The sequence below is a fragment of the Orbicella faveolata genome, unplaced genomic scaffold (assembly GCF_042242905.1).
Source record: "Orbicella faveolata isolate gen_17 unplaced genomic scaffold, um_ofav_v1 contig_24, whole genome shotgun sequence".
Taxonomy (NCBI): domain Eukaryota; kingdom Metazoa; phylum Cnidaria; class Anthozoa; order Scleractinia; family Merulinidae; genus Orbicella; species Orbicella faveolata.
The window spans coordinates 20396592-20412669 of record NW_028301552.1 but is presented as its reverse complement, the minus strand read 5'-3'; the positions used below and the strand labels follow the sequence as shown (position 1 = coordinate 20412669).

The 16078-nt window shown below is 36.6% G+C and overlaps 2 protein-coding genes across 4 annotated transcripts in view; one reads left to right on the top strand and one right to left on the bottom strand.

Annotated features, from left to right (window-relative positions):
* The first annotated feature begins 17 nt into the window (after nt 1-17).
* LOC110047145 (calcineurin subunit B type 1) lies at nt 18-12373 on the top strand. Its single transcript, XM_089292171.1, has 6 exons — nt 18-136; nt 616-655; nt 788-964; nt 7740-7799; nt 8809-8993; nt 9624-12373. Exons 1-6 carry the CDS (start codon nt 134-136, stop codon nt 9669-9671), a joined length of 513 nt encoding a protein of 170 aa, XP_089148297.1. The 5' UTR covers nt 18-133; the 3' UTR covers nt 9672-12373.
* Nucleotides 5655-16078, bottom strand: part of LOC110047125 (calpain-9-like) — a 27393-nt gene continuing 16969 nt past the window's right edge. The window contains exons 18-20 of one of the 3 annotated variants that reach the window (XM_089292168.1): nt 15903-16019; nt 15109-15176; nt 5655-7989 (exon numbers count right to left, since the gene is read on the bottom strand). In XM_089292168.1, coding sequence (XP_089148294.1) covers nt 7885-7989; nt 15109-15176; nt 15903-16019 — 290 coding nt within the window. In that variant the 3' untranslated portion in view covers nt 5655-7884. Of the gene's footprint in view, nt 7990-13259; nt 15177-15902; nt 16020-16078 lie in introns of those variants that run through there. The other 2 variants (XM_089292170.1, XM_089292169.1) reach the window with 2 other exon arrangements.

The following is a 16078-nucleotide window of genomic DNA, read 5'->3' as shown; positions in this document are numbered from 1 at the left end:
GGACACGGTCGTGGACTGGGCGCTATCCTTTCAGTGGGGTTCCTCTTCGAAGTAACTAACCAACCTGCAAAGTTTGGATCGGTGCATTTGAAAACTTAAAACCGTCTCACGAGGACCTGAAAACTCATCGCAAATGGTACGTGATCCTTCTTTGATGGTTTAAACGTCTTTTCGACAAACTCCTAGCCTTACCGGTGCGATAGCGAGTCCGGATCTCGGCAAACTTTCTCGCCGATGAAAGCAACCCCAAAGCTGCGAACTGTTGCTGTGGGAAGAGAGATAAATATTCCAGTTTTGATATTGTTGGACTTTTGTTGACATTTGGAGCAGCTTCGTTGGACTTTCGCTTGTGTTGATTTGCTTAGTGTTTGTGTAGCGATGAAACGGCGAGATTTCGCCTTTCGTCGTCGCTGTCCTTGACCTAGTTTTGAACTTGCCTTTCCAAGATGTTTAGTGTTTGTAGTTGCAGCAATAATTATTCGAAGTGAACGCTTTCTGGCACCTATTTACACACACACCAGCCTGTTCAGTGCATGTCGTTAACCTAGGCCCAAGCAATATGTGAACATCTTGAAGTTGTATTTCTTGATCTTGGGTATACGCTTTCTGTTTTAGGGCAACGAGGCTTCCTTACCCGGTGACATGGTGACTCACTGTAAGTTACGCTTACTAATCTTATAGAGGGCGTCTGTTGTACTTAGATTGAGGAAAACTTGTAGTTTCTGTAGATTGATTTACCTCTCAGTTGCCCAACTCATATGATAATTATCTTTCTTTGAAACTATAGTTGATGCGGACGAAATTCGGCGACTTGGAAAGAGATTTCGAAAGCTCGATCTGGATAAGTCGGGCGCTCTTTCCGTCGAGGAGTTCATGTCGCTTCCAGAGCTACAACAAAACCCACTAGTTCAAAGAGTTATTGATATTTTCGATACAGATGGAAATGGAGAAGTGGACTTTAAAGGTTAGAAATAATATAGCTTTTTGACTGTTTTATTAAATATTGTATATCGTTCGATCAGGCACTGAGGAAGTATGCGGCTTGCGAACCCGGTTTGCTATGGCTAGCCGAATCCGGGGCGATAACTTCGTTTGCAACTCTTAAATACTTGCAAGTGTTGCACTTAGAAATCGAGCGGTCATTGGCATGGTCATATCCTAAATTCTGTTGTTCACTCTCCTTGAAAATGGTCCGTCCAATTATTTGGGATCTTGTGCTTAAATCGCTAATTGAAAATGTGTCACGTTATCTTCAATCAAACCCAGCAACTCCCAAGTTTAGTTTTTTGTTGAAATTTTCGAGCGTGGTTTCCGGTGTTTCTGCAGCTCCAATCGAATTTTTAGAAACGGTTACGGGAAACTAGCGATATTTTAGATCAGGTGTACTGTAAAGTATTCGTCTTCTTTGTCCTTCGCGAGTATTGCGAAAACAATTTTAAACTCTCCTTGTCCGTCACCTGCCTTCCAACGGACTTGAGAAATATATGGTAGCACGGTTTCTAATTGCACAGAAATTGCTGTCCAATTAAAATGGTTTGACTCGAGCTTATAAGGGATATGAACTGCCTAAAACACTGTCCAAGCCATCCGCTGTTTTTATCTAAGTTCAGCATAATTTTTTCATGGAGCAGCTGTGTTTGGGGGGTGAGAAATATTGCATTTTATTGTTATCAGTCGAGCGCGAAAAGTCAGGCAAAACTCACTTTGTGTGCGGCTCAAGAGGGACCAATACCATGATTAATATTGGCTGACTGTTGTGTATTTTCACTATGTGCGCTCAGTGTAGGTCAGGAAGCATTTATCCATTTAATTTCAGTGCAAACAGGACAGGAGAGACTCTATTTGTACATGTAGATGTTGCCAGCTAAAAGCTTTAGCATCTTTAATAGGATTGAAATGTAACTTCACTATGATATTCCTGAAGATGGCTCCAAATTTAAATTTTTGATACACGTAGATGTTGGCTCTATTGAATCAGCATAAAAATCGTTCTCCCCATTTTTTTTTTTGCTGGTACTTTGTTTGGTTTTGACATGTAGCGTCAACCCATTTGATGTGACATGAAAATTTGTTACAATTGAGACTAATATTCCAATAGTGTCAATTTACATATTATTAGAAAAAATATCATCTTTCGCACAGATGCGCACTGCAATCTACGATCAGGAGAATTTACATTTTGTTTTTGGAATGGAAAAAGTCAGGTTTAAAAAAGTTTCACGTCTTTGACGTTGCCATTGGAACCAAAAAAAATTGGGTAATCCGTTAGTCTCATCTTGAGTTCTCATTTCAGTTTACAATTCTAGTAGGTGGTTTCTCCGTGGCCTGCGTAATTTGCATAAAATGCCAAAAGCTAAAACTGTTCAATGAGTATAAACAAGTTAAAAATTTATGACATGTTATGTTTATCCTGGTGAAAAGAGGATGAAATTAAAACCCATTTTGAGCAAATTTTGAGTATTAATACGTCCAGGAGTAAATTACAAACTGACACATTTCACTCAGATCAGTTTTGTTTTTGTATACAACGCAATTTTTTTCCAAATTATGCCTTACTGCATAGTTTATTGCTGTCACTGAGGCAACAGCGAAGCGTATAACAATTAGTAATAATTACTAATTGTTATTAAGATACGTGTATGGAGGAAACAGTGTTGTGTTAATGCAAATGTGAAACAAAATTGATTTGTCGACGACATAGAGCTTATACGCATTCATCTATGAGATTTCTTGTGTCCACACTGGTTAAAATTTACCCAGCTAAGAATGAAAGCTATTAGCCAAGGAACATTAACATGTGAATTGTTTGTGAGATTGAATGAGACTTAACCTTCTGGGCACAGTGGATGCTCTCAGTGTTTTGTTGAGTCAGTTGTCTCTTAACAAGCGAGTCAAGAAGGCATGCCCTTGTTAATTAGCAAGGCAGCTATTCACTGTTAATAATTATCCCCAGTTGAATTTAACACAATGGAAGTTTTATACCTCTATTCATTGTACCTACAATGTATCACACGCAATATGATTGCCAAGTTTATATTTAACAGTTATTGACCAAAGGCCAAGTGATCATTCATGAATATTTAATACCAAGACAACATTGAGGTTTACAAATATTCACCAAATGAATGTTCACTGAACCTGAGGCAAATAATTGTTTATAATAAGTATAATTATTTTGTAGAGGTGAATGTCTAGGACTACAAAATATTAGACTAATTCATGAAAGCGCAGATGCAAATGTTCCTTTGTGCATACAAATATGTCATTGTTGTTGTAGTTTAAATTCATAAATTGGTTGCATTGATCAATGTAAACATGACTTTATTGTAAAATAAGCAAATAAACACCACAAAAAAAAGGAACATTCTTCAGGCACTTTTGTTTCAATATTGCTGACTTTGTGCATAGTTTTACTGATCATCTAGAACATCAAAAAAGTTTAGTCACTCAGTCTGACACAATTTGTCATGACTGGCAATGTACAATTTTAACTACCATTTTTATGCTTTGAATACTAGGTCTTGAAAACATTGTTGGTGTAAAGCCAAAGTTAACAATTTTAAAATTCTCCATACATGTAGTCAATAAAGTGGGCTTGTTTTTCAAATTTATAAATGGATATTCTGGTCACTTTCGCTATCTGCCATGTTTACCTGGGTACATGGCAAAGGTGGTGTAGCTAAGTAACCAAGCTTTAAATTAATATGTTACATTCACCTCCTACAGCTGTACATGTACATGTAGCACACTGAATATAGTGCCATAATCTGAGCTTTTTACCAATCAGAATGTTTAATTCTTACATGTACAATGGTTTTATTAAGGTTTTCAGCAGGAGGCAACTGGTTTAGTCAGGTGGGCAAAACTATTTGAACTGAACTTCTTTATAAGAAAAACGTTCCCTAGATTGTCAAACCAGGCAAGCAAAATTATCCTCTCAACATGGCAATTTGCTCAGTGGGAAAAAGAAGCACTTGTCCATGCAGCTACATGGTTGTAAATTATTTAAACCAACCACAATTAGGATTTTATCAGATGTGGGCCAGTTTTAGTCAGCAGTCATCCACTCTGACCAAATGTTGTTTATCACTTGCTGCCACTGTTTAAACTGTTGTCTAGTACAATTATGTTGCTGGTTTACAGCACAAGTTTACATTGTGTATTTCACTAAAAATTGATCATTTGCAACATTTAATTGAAAACAAGGAAGTTTGATTGTAAAAATGAAACATGTATTACATGAACGTACACATGTATGTCTGTAAAACCTTTAATTGGTTTCTGTATACACATCTTTATCTGAAATGTAAATTGCGCATGTGTTAATTAAAAATACGTAAAATTTTATAATAAGAATGAACTAAGATAAAGTCATACAGGACATGTTGCCAAGCTTAAGTTTCAAGAAAAGTACATAGAGTCACATACACATACTTGGCTAAACTGGTCTTTTATGAGGTACAGTGTAAACAAATAAATTATTCTTAGGAAGAATTCCTGCTGTCAAATGTCATGTATGTTAAATTAATTTATTGATTGTTTTGTTAAATTTCCGGTCATAAATTTTTGACAGAAACATAAATCTAATATATGAATCTAATATATAAGAGAAACCTATTTTTGAAAACAGGTTTATATTCAGTAAACTGTCAAGTTATTCTTGACTTGTTCTGGGCTTTGTTTCCTAGCTCAAAACATGACTTCTCCCTTCTGATATCCTTTTAGTTCTGCCTGTGTCAGTTTTGATAATTTACATTCACATGTAACTTTTGGCTATAGACAAGATTCTCTAGTTGATAAATTGAAATCTTTTTGAAATCATGCCTTCACTATAATCTGAAAATGCATTAATGCTGAAAGAAGAGATCTTGAAAAGATCCATCTCTCTCTGGAATAAATTGTTACATAACTGTAATTCACTGGCATGGTGAGTTTCTCTGTGTTCGTTTTTTTGAAAAATGATTATATACCATATTTACATTTATTTATTCGTACACCTTGTAGGGCTCCATTTGATTATAATCTTAGTTACAAATAAACCAAGTCTCACCTTTGTTATGAATAATTCACAGCTGTGGTCAAACATGACATGTAGACCAAGCAATAATTGTGCACAATTTCACACTTAAAACCAAAATGCTTGTTTCCACCCGTGCTGGTCATTGGTCAGTTTTGATTGACTTCTCACTGTGGTCATAACCATGTTACTTATTAGTATCTTCTGGTTTGTTTCTGAGGTTTTTGAATTGAATTTGCTGCTTTAAAAGTAGCATCTATAGTGACCATCTGTCCAGAATGTTGGAGCAGTAACAGTATTATAAGGAAGGAAATGGCTTGAAAGCACTGGAATATTTTGTTTGTAAAGTGAAATCAAAGGAGTCAGGATGTGTTTTAATTTTTAATTTTCACGTGTGGGGCATGTGGTGGCACTCGGACACTTCTAATTGAAAGAAGCTACAAATAAAAGTCAAAATTAGAAAAAAAAAAAAACACACTTCATGCAAATATTGTGTTTAGAATTCTCTAGTGTACTGTAAAATATGCACACTACAAGTTTGTACATGTGTGTAAGTGAACACCTTACCTAGTAAGTGATAAAAATGCTTCAGTGTACATGTAGCTTGAAAAAAAAATAATACAATATACTCAAAGAATCTGTTATAACCGATCTTAGTAATGAATTTCTTTCATTGGTATATAAATTATGTACAAGATTGATCTTTCCATGTTTTCAGCATGGCTTGATTACAAAGGCCTACCACTGTGTTTAGATTATTTGCTGGAAGTTGATTTGATTTGATTTCCCAGCTTAAACTGAAGTTGCTGTTGGCTCATCGTTATTGTATCTTTGTTGGGCAGTCTAGTCATGCCATGTTCATGAACTAATGCAATTTGAGTTCAATGACAAGACAAGGCTGGGCAATAAATGGCTTATCTATGAACACAACTCATTAATTAACTCCCTCTTGGTCTAAATTGACCACAACATTTGGGGATTAAAAGAGGCAAAATGTTTTATGATTGAGTTGCAGTCTTCTTTTACGATCATGAATGATATCTGATGTGAAAATACATGTAATTCAGCTCTTAGCCATTGAGGAAATTTCAGATGGTCAAAACGATAGTCAGCTACATTGTATTTATTATTACAATTTCCTTATATGTTATATGTACTTGTAATTACAAAGAACAAAGTTCTTTATCTGAGATACTTTGACTCTAAATTTTTGTGGTGTTGCTTTTCTCATCAAGGCTGCAATGGGTGACAATTAAGTAGTTACTTTAAGACACTTTTAGAAAATTACACTTTGCCATTTTTAACTTCTCATTCTATTTCATGTGCATCTAGCTACCCTCAACCCCCCAGTTCAATGTTTTGTAAATGATGTGGTCTGTGCAGTACTAGAAAGAGAAATATCGTCATTATTTAGGGGTAAGGGGAGAGGGGGTAAATGTTCAATATAATTTTACTGCAAATTGTCTCTGTCAGCACTTTTGTCGCTCATTGTGGTTTTCAGTAGCGCATAAGCATGAACCAACATATGTAGACGCAGTGAGGTGCTGCTAGGTGGTGACATACATGTATGTTAGAAAAATTTCCTAACAAAAGGTGCTTCTTAGCAGCACACCACTGCGTCTGCCTATGTTATTTATGCTTGTGGTTATGCCTAGTGAAAACCAACCTTGAGGCAATATTCCAGACCTACATTGTGTACATTGTAAACAAAAACATCTTTATTTGCTACCATGAATATTATGCCGTTCATCAATTTATGATGTAAAAATGAGAACCTCTCTCTTTTGAAGAAGAGAGTATAAATGAGATTTAAATGTATCCCACTATATCATGTACAACTTCCTTTAATTTTATGTATGTGGTACAAATCTTTACACTGTAAATTTCTTGCCACCCTAGCAGGCTTGTCAAGACATGTTTATACCGTAAACAACAAGTCAGCTTTTGTTGAAGTAGCAGGCTGTATTTTTATTCTTGTCGAAAGAATCAGAAGTACATGTATTACACAGCAGGGTAGCCAGCCAAAATCATGAAGAACACACTTTTTGCACTGGGAGCCATCTACTTGTGACATCCCTGACTGTACATGTAGTAGAGCCTCATTATCTCAAACTCGGTTATCTGAGCAAATTCCCTGCTTTCTTGAACTCAATTCAATTTCTCTCGGATATACTTTTTCATTTGTGACTAACTGTCAGCTATCTCAAACCCTGACATCTTGAACTATTTTTCATTTCCCTTAAAAGTTCGAGATAGCGGGTTTCAGCTGTTTACATGGCTCAGAAGGGTAATTTTTCAGGTGTCAGTAACAGGGCATGTTTAAGATCTAATGATTGTTCTCTTAGGGGAAAGAAGATAGAAATTGTTGTAATAAATAACCCTATTCAGACCAGGGGGAGCAGAACTTTATTAACTTTTTTGTAATTGCTATCAAACTGTGAAAACATATCATTCTGAAATTTATCTGGAAATTATTTCATTGATGAGACATGCCACTGTATTTATAACTTGATGTTTCCATGGCAAATGTGACGCATTTTGACAGGAATGTTTTTCCAAATGTTTTATTAACAAAATTTAACCATAGTTAAGAATGATTGATCTTGAGTGTTAGTGAACCAGATTAGTGAAAGATCATTATTTGTCATGTACTGTTTGTTTAAATTTATAACATTTATTTTATTATTTACTTGAGTGTTTTTTTTTTTTTCATTGTTGTTAGAATTCATAGAAGGAGTTTCACAGTTCAGTGTAAAAGGTGACAAAGAATCCAAGCTTAAATGTAAGTACACATGAAGGTGAAATTTACATAACATTATAAAATTATTTACATTTGTATTTAATGAATTTACCTTCAGCATATACGACTAAAGGAACAGCTGTCTGAGAAGGGAGATAACTGCCGGTAGCACAGTGTTGATATCTTCAATGTAATCTGTTTCCCAAGGCTTTCTCTCATGATCTTTAAAGTTCTGCAGAAAATTTACAAAACTACAAGTAGTGGTCCTATTTTTGCAGGTCATACACACAAGCAGAAAACTTTTTTGCAGTTTCTGGTGAATCAGTTCAATCTATCAAATGCACGTTTTTGTAGCAAGTACAAAATTAGTCAAGGAGGTTGTTGTCGGACAAAAGAAATTGTTAATTAAAAAGTTATTTTCAAAAAGAAATTCACTGCTTTTAGACTAGCTGTCAAATTTTTGTTGAAATATATATTTTCACTCCAAAATTTAACTGCCTCAGCCAGTTGGTACAAGTAACTAATTGACAAAACATTTTTGAGGAATTTAATATGTTTATTTTAAACAATATGTGACACAATTATGTGGACTACGTCCTCTACATGTAGATAGTGTATTTAAAAAAAAAAAATGTCACATAATTATGTGACTCATTGTCACTAAATTTTAAAGAGTTCAAATTTCAGAAATGTGAGTTACCCTAGATACATTATTGTATACATACTTGTTTTCTTTTGAAACAGAAACTGAACTTTTGAATTTGTCAGCACTACCAGACTGAGGCAATAGATTTTTGTTAACAATGACTTGTTATACATAACGAAAAAAAATGCCATGTTCTACCACTCTCTTTTTGCAGCATTAAGTTGGGATTTTTAGGGACTCAGAGCAAAGCTGTAAAATTAGAGACACTAAATGGCACTCAAGGTTATTGCAGTTGTTAAAATGAATTCTCTTAAATTTTGGTCCTCTACTTATGCACGAAATAAAGGCTATTATGCTCAGCACCAAATTCAATGTACTTATTTTTGGTCTTTTTTTTTTATGTAGTTGCCTTTAGGATATACGATATGGATAATGATGGTTTCATCTCAAATGGAGAACTCTTCCAAGTTCTAAAGATGATGGTAGGAAACAACCTCAAAGAAACTCAGCTTCAACAAATTGTGGATAAGACAGTAATAAATGCTGACAAGGATGGCGATGGAAAAATCTCTTTTAGTGAATTTTGCGCTGTAAGTCTTGTAAACTGATTGAATTGTTGTTTGAATAGCACCTTATTCACTGCCAGAATCAAACTTCTAAATTAGTTCTTCTAAGATGTAAATGTGATTCAAACTTCAATTCCTAGCCTGTGGATGAACCCTAGGTGGCGAGTGTGACCATTCAAATGAGCTGCACTCCCATGTTGCACTGTTTACTGAGCTGTGTAAGGTGGCTGTAGCTTTCAGCTCTGGATAAACCTCTGAAGATTGTTTGCTTTTCAGTTTTCTGCCAAAATTATATTTGATATCTGTCTTTATTCATGAACATCCTTCAGAAAGGGTTAAGATTTGGTGCCTAGGTTTCCCATCTACAGCAACTTTGCAGTAAGTTTGAAATGAATAAGGCTTGTCTGTGAAGGTGTAAAGTTATGTCAGTTATCAAACATCTTCTTACTGTGTCGTACAGTGTTATAGTCTGGGCGAAGCTTTGTCCTGAAAAGGACTGTTGTTTCAACAACCTAAGTGGCAGTCATCTTCAGCATCTACTGTTTGAAGAAGATGACTGTTGCTATGGTTGTAGAAACACCAGTTTTCAGAGAAAACACAAAGAGATACCCTTGGGTTTAAATTATTTACTTCTTTGTCATTTTCTGTTGGCAGGTTGTTGGTAATATGGATGTTCACAAGAAGATGGTAGTGGATGTCTAACAAGACCTTAATAACCAAAGCCTGTGAACTATTTATTATTCTTATTTCCAAGGCAAGACATTTTGTAAAAAAAGAAAACAAACGAACAATATTCTCGACCTAAAACTCTGTTGCCACTGTCACTGCTGCTGCGAAGAAAGAATTGAAGCTGCTGATTCGCTTGTTAAAGTGAGAAGAAGGAAGATGAAATGACCTACATCTCCTGAGCAGGCTACAAGCAGCGCAAGCCAAGAAAAGAAACAAAAAGCAACAGCTACATTTAAAGGAAATGATAAGTCACTTCAATAGCATGTTTGTGAAAAGAAACCAGGGTTTTAGTGAGAAAATGGGATAAGCATTGGTGTCGTTTTTATTGTGAGTGGCATGTCAAGTTGAAAAAAGAGTAAAGTGGGCCATCCCATAATTTGTATGCATCTCTGAAGGCCTGGTTACTTTTTGCAAACTGTGTTTTTGTTTTGCTCTCTCAAACAGCATGTGTTGCTAGAGAACTATTTGAAAATAACTCTGCTTTTAAATCCCTGCATAACGTTATTAATTTTTAAACAATATATCAATATTTTACTCTTTCTTGCTTAGAAAACTTAATCTAGTTCATAAAATTAAGAGACAAAGTGACTGAGAACAAGTGGTTTGCAGTGTCAGATGGAGCATTCAGTTGTCTAAACTTAGCGTGTTCCCCTCTTGAGTAGTCTTCTTCAGAGCTGTTATTTGTAGCAGCATAATTATATAAAGAAATTGTGTCAATTGACTTCTCAAATAATTGCTGTGAAGAAGGCTTCATGACTATTTACACATAGTTACTTGACTCATCCATGCATTTTTTTAACCCTTCTAGTCGTACAACATCATTGTTTTAATGGGAAAATATTGATTTTAATACTTTGTTCTTTCTGTTAGCACAAGTTTTGTTTTGCAGCCCACACCCTAGGGCAGGACGCCCTGCTTCACATACTTTGAGCTATTACGTGGGGCTTCCTCTCACTTAGCTGATTCGTGCCTCTGCACTTCTTCAAGTGCAAACTTCATTGTATTGTGGATTTTTTTCTTATTTTATTCTGGTGGGTTTCATCTTGGGAAAAACAATTTCTGTCTCCCCTTCCCACCTCATTATACTTTCTGCTATCTTAATCCCCCCGGTAAATGTCTTTTGCCCCCCCCCCTCCCCCCCGCCCCTGTTCACCCAATAAGTCTGTTACCCTTGTTGCTCTGGGAATGATCAGCATTACAATTTCTCCTCACTTGGTCACAAACAAAGCCAGACATGGTTGTCATGAGAATTTAGTTCATGAAAGCAACTAGCCTTCATATTTCTTGTCACGCAGTCTTCCCTAAGGAGGAAGATTGCGTGACAAGTCAAACAGGTGTGTAGATGGGAGTCTAGGAAGCAACTTACATAATTTTTTAAAAATTATTTAAACTATTTCGTTACCAGTAGGGAGAGTCTGCATGTTGAAACTACAAGTGTTCAAAAAGCGTTTTAGTTGCCGGTAATTATATTTTGCTGGTGTGTTAGCATTAAAGGGGCTATGCAACTATTAGTTATGTAATTTTTTAGCAATGTGTACAGCTGTCTTCAAATCAAAAGAAACCTGAGAATATTAGCTTACAAAGGTAGAGAAACACCATGCTATTGATAAACTGAGATGAAACAGGGATGGTTATGAACGAAGATGACTGATTGGAGGTTAAGTGATTGGCATATGCCATCTATGACATAGCCCCTTTAAAATCCCATAAAGAAATGAACTGCCCAGATGTTTCCTTGAAAGCACCCAGGCTTTTGTAAACTGTTGTAATTTCATTTTGCTCTTAATTATATATGTAAATTCATAGTCAGCTCAGTAAAGAGTTCAAAGAGTAGGGAAAAGCAATTAGATGAAGTTGTGCGTCGCTTTACACTGTAAATAGCAGTAAGAAGAAAAGTATTGGCGTTGCAAATCTTTATGATGCTGATTAACAAAAGACTGGCTGCTTTCATTGATGAAGTATATAATTTACTATTCACTAGGATTTTTTTATTGTCATTAAGAAAGCAAGGCAGAGCATGCTCATATGCCAGTATTTGGAAATGTCATATCTTGATTGATGAAGTATTGTTTTTTGTTATATTTAATGGAGTCTGTGAAAGGTTCTCCTTAATTCGCAGTCTTTTCCTTCAAGGTCCACAGCAATCAAATAATTAAGGTTGAAGTTCTGTAAACATATTGCATAGTTTACAGATTCACAAGATTCACACCAGCAGCATTGAACACTTTTTCTATTATGCAGATCATGACAGTGAAAGGGGAAAAATCTAGATTTAAAAATTGATCCTTTCAAGGCAACTGAAAAGTACTATCATGGATTAACTTTACTCACTTCAGAAAATCTCGTTCGCAGAGCCTGCGCGTTTTTGGTCAGCAGTGACCAAACGCGCCAGAGTTAGAGCTGGGCACGAGATTGTCACCTTAGTAGGACAGACAAGGGGAGACAATTCTCCCCCCACTTTGAGTTGTAGTTATATACTATTTGTTATTTTTGTTTTTGTCTGTAATACAAATCATATGGTATATGAATTAATTTCGAATTTCGAGCTGACAGTGCCTCACTTTTAAATTAAATTGGACTTAAAAGTGTAGGTATGCAATGTAATTTTGTCGATCTTGTGTTTAGGTAAATGTATAAAATTGAAAGTCAATAATTGTTATTGTTGTTCACGTTCACTAATCGTCTTATTGTCTCATATCAGAGAGTCTTTTTTTGTCCCGTTCCAGCTATGTCACGCAACGCAACTCTCGGCGCTGCGTGACAGAGAGAGGGCCAGAACCGCGGCAATATTGCTCTCCTTGTTGGGCTTGTGCTAAGAAAAGTCAGTTTCAACCCAACCAAGACTGTTATCTGTGGAGCAAAATGTTCACAAAAACCAATTGTTTCAATTTCTGATTGAATATTTGGTATGGTGATTATTTCACTTCAGACCGAAATATTAACTGTACAGTTGTATTTTTTCTCTTTTAATTTCAGCGATTCTTCGTGGCTGGCTCGAAAGTAGACAGTTAGACATCTTGATTTTATAAGACACCAAACTTGAAGTCTTTCAAGTTTCTTTGGCGCGTCGGAAGAATAAACATGATGTTAAATAGAGAGACCTTTAAGAACACGACTACAGAAGTGTGAGGTCAAACATTTTCAAAAGCGGTGGGCTTAATGAGAGGTTGTCGTTTGGAGGGTGGACACAACATTTCAAATTCTCATTACCCAGAGAGAATATGACAACCCCCCGGGGATACTCAGAAACATTTGCTACCCTGTTTAAGACCTAACCCTTAACCAATTCTTGACTGTAGTGCAAGAACCATACGCTATTTAAGACCAAAATGGCCAAAACCGATACCCTATTTATGACCGAAACGGCTAATAAACCATACCCCTTTGGGGCCGCATATACCTATATAGCTCATATAAAGGAATACCACCCCCCCCCCCCCGCACTTCTCCCTTCCCCTTCCGAGACGAGAGGCTCTGAGAAGTAGACTGCATAACGAACCAAGTTAGCGTAATCAACAAGATAAGTTTACATACATTCTAAAATGAATGACAAGGAATATCTCAAATTATTGTCGATATTAATTTTTTACACCATTCTTTCTTAAAATAGAACTGGTTAACTCCAAAATGACTTAAACACTTTTCCACACAAAGCACATGAGCCAAGCTAGAAAACTAAGTGATATTTCGTATTTTTAAATACAGAAGTTTAAAAACTCTTGCAAGTTATTCGAAATGTGTCTGTTGCTAGTTTTTCACGAGAGCAACAAAAAATATATAGACATTTTCCTAGTTAACACTTTTGGCGGTTTTCTTTTTTAATCCACCGCACGCGAGTTTCCGATTTTCTCAGTTGCATCTGCTCATGCAGACTCGCACTATTCTCCTTCCGTTGCATTCAGTTACGTACTGTTTCTTTTATAAACTATTTCATTGTGTTGCTGTCACTTTACTCTTGTCGTCATACCGTCAAAGCAGACTCGATGAACTGCAAAGAAATCATTTCAAAACCAAAGCATTATATTCACACAAAGCTAATCAAATGTTACTACGCCTTTCAATAACATGCGGACTCTAAAATTCAAAGCTCAACCGACAAATGCGTTTTTCTGCTACCGTCAATCAAATGTTCGGCGGCTCCTTCCAGCTTCCGACTACTACCGAGTACTGTTTCGTTGTCTGAACTTTGCTCAACGCTGAGTTGATTACCGCGCGCTCGGTAGTAGTCGGAAGGTGGGAGGAGCCGCCCAACACTTGATTGACGGTAGTAAAAAACGCATTTGTCGGTTGAGCTTTGAATTTTAGAGTCCGCATGTTATTGAAGCGCGCAGTAAAGAGGAATCTCTGCTGACATCTCTGTTCGTTGTTTGCCATTTTGGCCGAGAGGGCATCATGCCCGATACACATTGACTCCAAACGTTGAAAGAGCTTGTGAAATTTGGTAATACGGTAGGTCAAATTCATAGCCCTATGGTCTTCAGTGAAATATACTGGAGATTCTGGCTTTCAAAACTTACAACATTTCTGGGTAACAAAAGCGCTAATAAGCACAACATTCAGGGCTGTAGCCAGTAAACCATTGCGACTGGGGCAATGTCCATAATTAAATTCTCTTCCTAGGTATTTAGCAGTGTTTCACTTTCCCCTTTCAAAAAAGAAACAGAAAAGAAAAAAAAAAGAAAGAAAGAAAGAAAGAAATGACCGAGGCAAGTGCCTCGGTTTTCCTCAAACTGACTATGGTCCTGACATTCTGTGGACTCAAATTTCCTGGGACAGTTAGTCGTTTCCATACCGTTTCAATACTCACAGTTGATGTTTTTATAGCTCGATGAGAGATTGTAGCTCTTGTGATAATTCGAGGTAAATTTCCCGTAACTACAGAATGCTAGAATTTACTCTAATATGGGTAGTCAAAGACATTTTCCTAATGCATGGCTCTACGTCAACTACATGTATAACATCACAGTCCCTCAAACTCTGCATGTGTATCCAATTCTAGAATTTTGAGATTAAGAAATTTAGGCAACCACGATGGACTCGGCCTCTGCCGTGTTTATGCTTTCAACCGATCGCTGCAAGAATAATTCAGCAGTTGTTGTGATCATATAGAAATCTTTGCTACAAGGTTAACGATCGCTGAGTGATACTTCAGCTCTATCTCAACGATCTTAGCGTTCCTAGCTATAACCGGAAACCGGAATCCAGAAACCGGAAACCGGAAACTAGAAACCGGAAACCCGATCGCCCAACTTTTTGCGATCGTAGCGACAATATATAAACCAGTCTTAAGTTTCAAGCCCAGGGCTATTCTCGAGAAAGCTTACGTATTATAGAGCGTGTTGGGGAGCCTGGGAATCAGATTGGCAAAGTATATAGTCCTTCGTAAATTGTTGAAGTGTGATAAACTTACATCATCAATTGTGAATACTGCCTTGTTTGCTCGTGGGCCGCGTTTCGTTACGTGATTCCTGAAAGCATCTGCAATTAAGAATATCAAAATGTTCATTTAAAGGAAAATAGTTTCTAAGTTAGTCCCAAGAGTAAATGAAGTTCGTCAAGAAAGCCGTTTGTCGGAGGGTATGTAGTCCTGGAAAGAACTGTCCTTCGTAATTAACGTTTCAAGAATCTGAACGTCGGGAAGTTGTTATGCAGAGCCAAGCGATAAATTGGCCAAACGTTTTTGGCGGTGTTAATTAATTAAGTTCTTGAGGATGAGGCAGAGTGGCTGAGTGGTTAGAGCGCTGGACTTCAAATCCGGAGATCGCAGGTTCAAGTCCCGCTCTGACCACTAAGCTGGAGTTGTTTCTAGGTAGACCCTAGTTCAATTCCTCGGTCATGCTTGTATGTAACCAACTGGTCTCTACCTCACGCCAGTTGGGACAAACTTTGAACAGTTTTTTAAAAAAAAACTGTTTCGTTAGATTTGGTGCAATTTTATTGACTATAACCGTTCAGGAAAAGTTCAAATTCAAGGTTGACTTTTTCATTTTAACAAAACCGACATTCAAATTTCGACTACTATATAAAACCGACGCAACTGACTAACAGTATATTTAAACTGACCAATCCTAAAACACAAAGTCGAAACGGCCAATAACATCACTGCGAAACTGACCAATCAGTTTCAAGAGACTTCATCGCCTGCGAAGCAGATAAAATAATTCAATAATTCAATTCAATGTTAACTTGTTCAGTTTAGCTTACCGAACATGACTATGACCCGCACTAAAATCTGTATAAATATGTCGAATGCGATGGTGCCTTTCTTGTTGTGATACCGTAGATGAATGGAGCTAAGAGCTGTGTTGCTGAGTCGATAACCTACACAAGAAGTAACATTTGCAAAGAAACGCACGTGAAAAACAAAGGATAACAAAAAA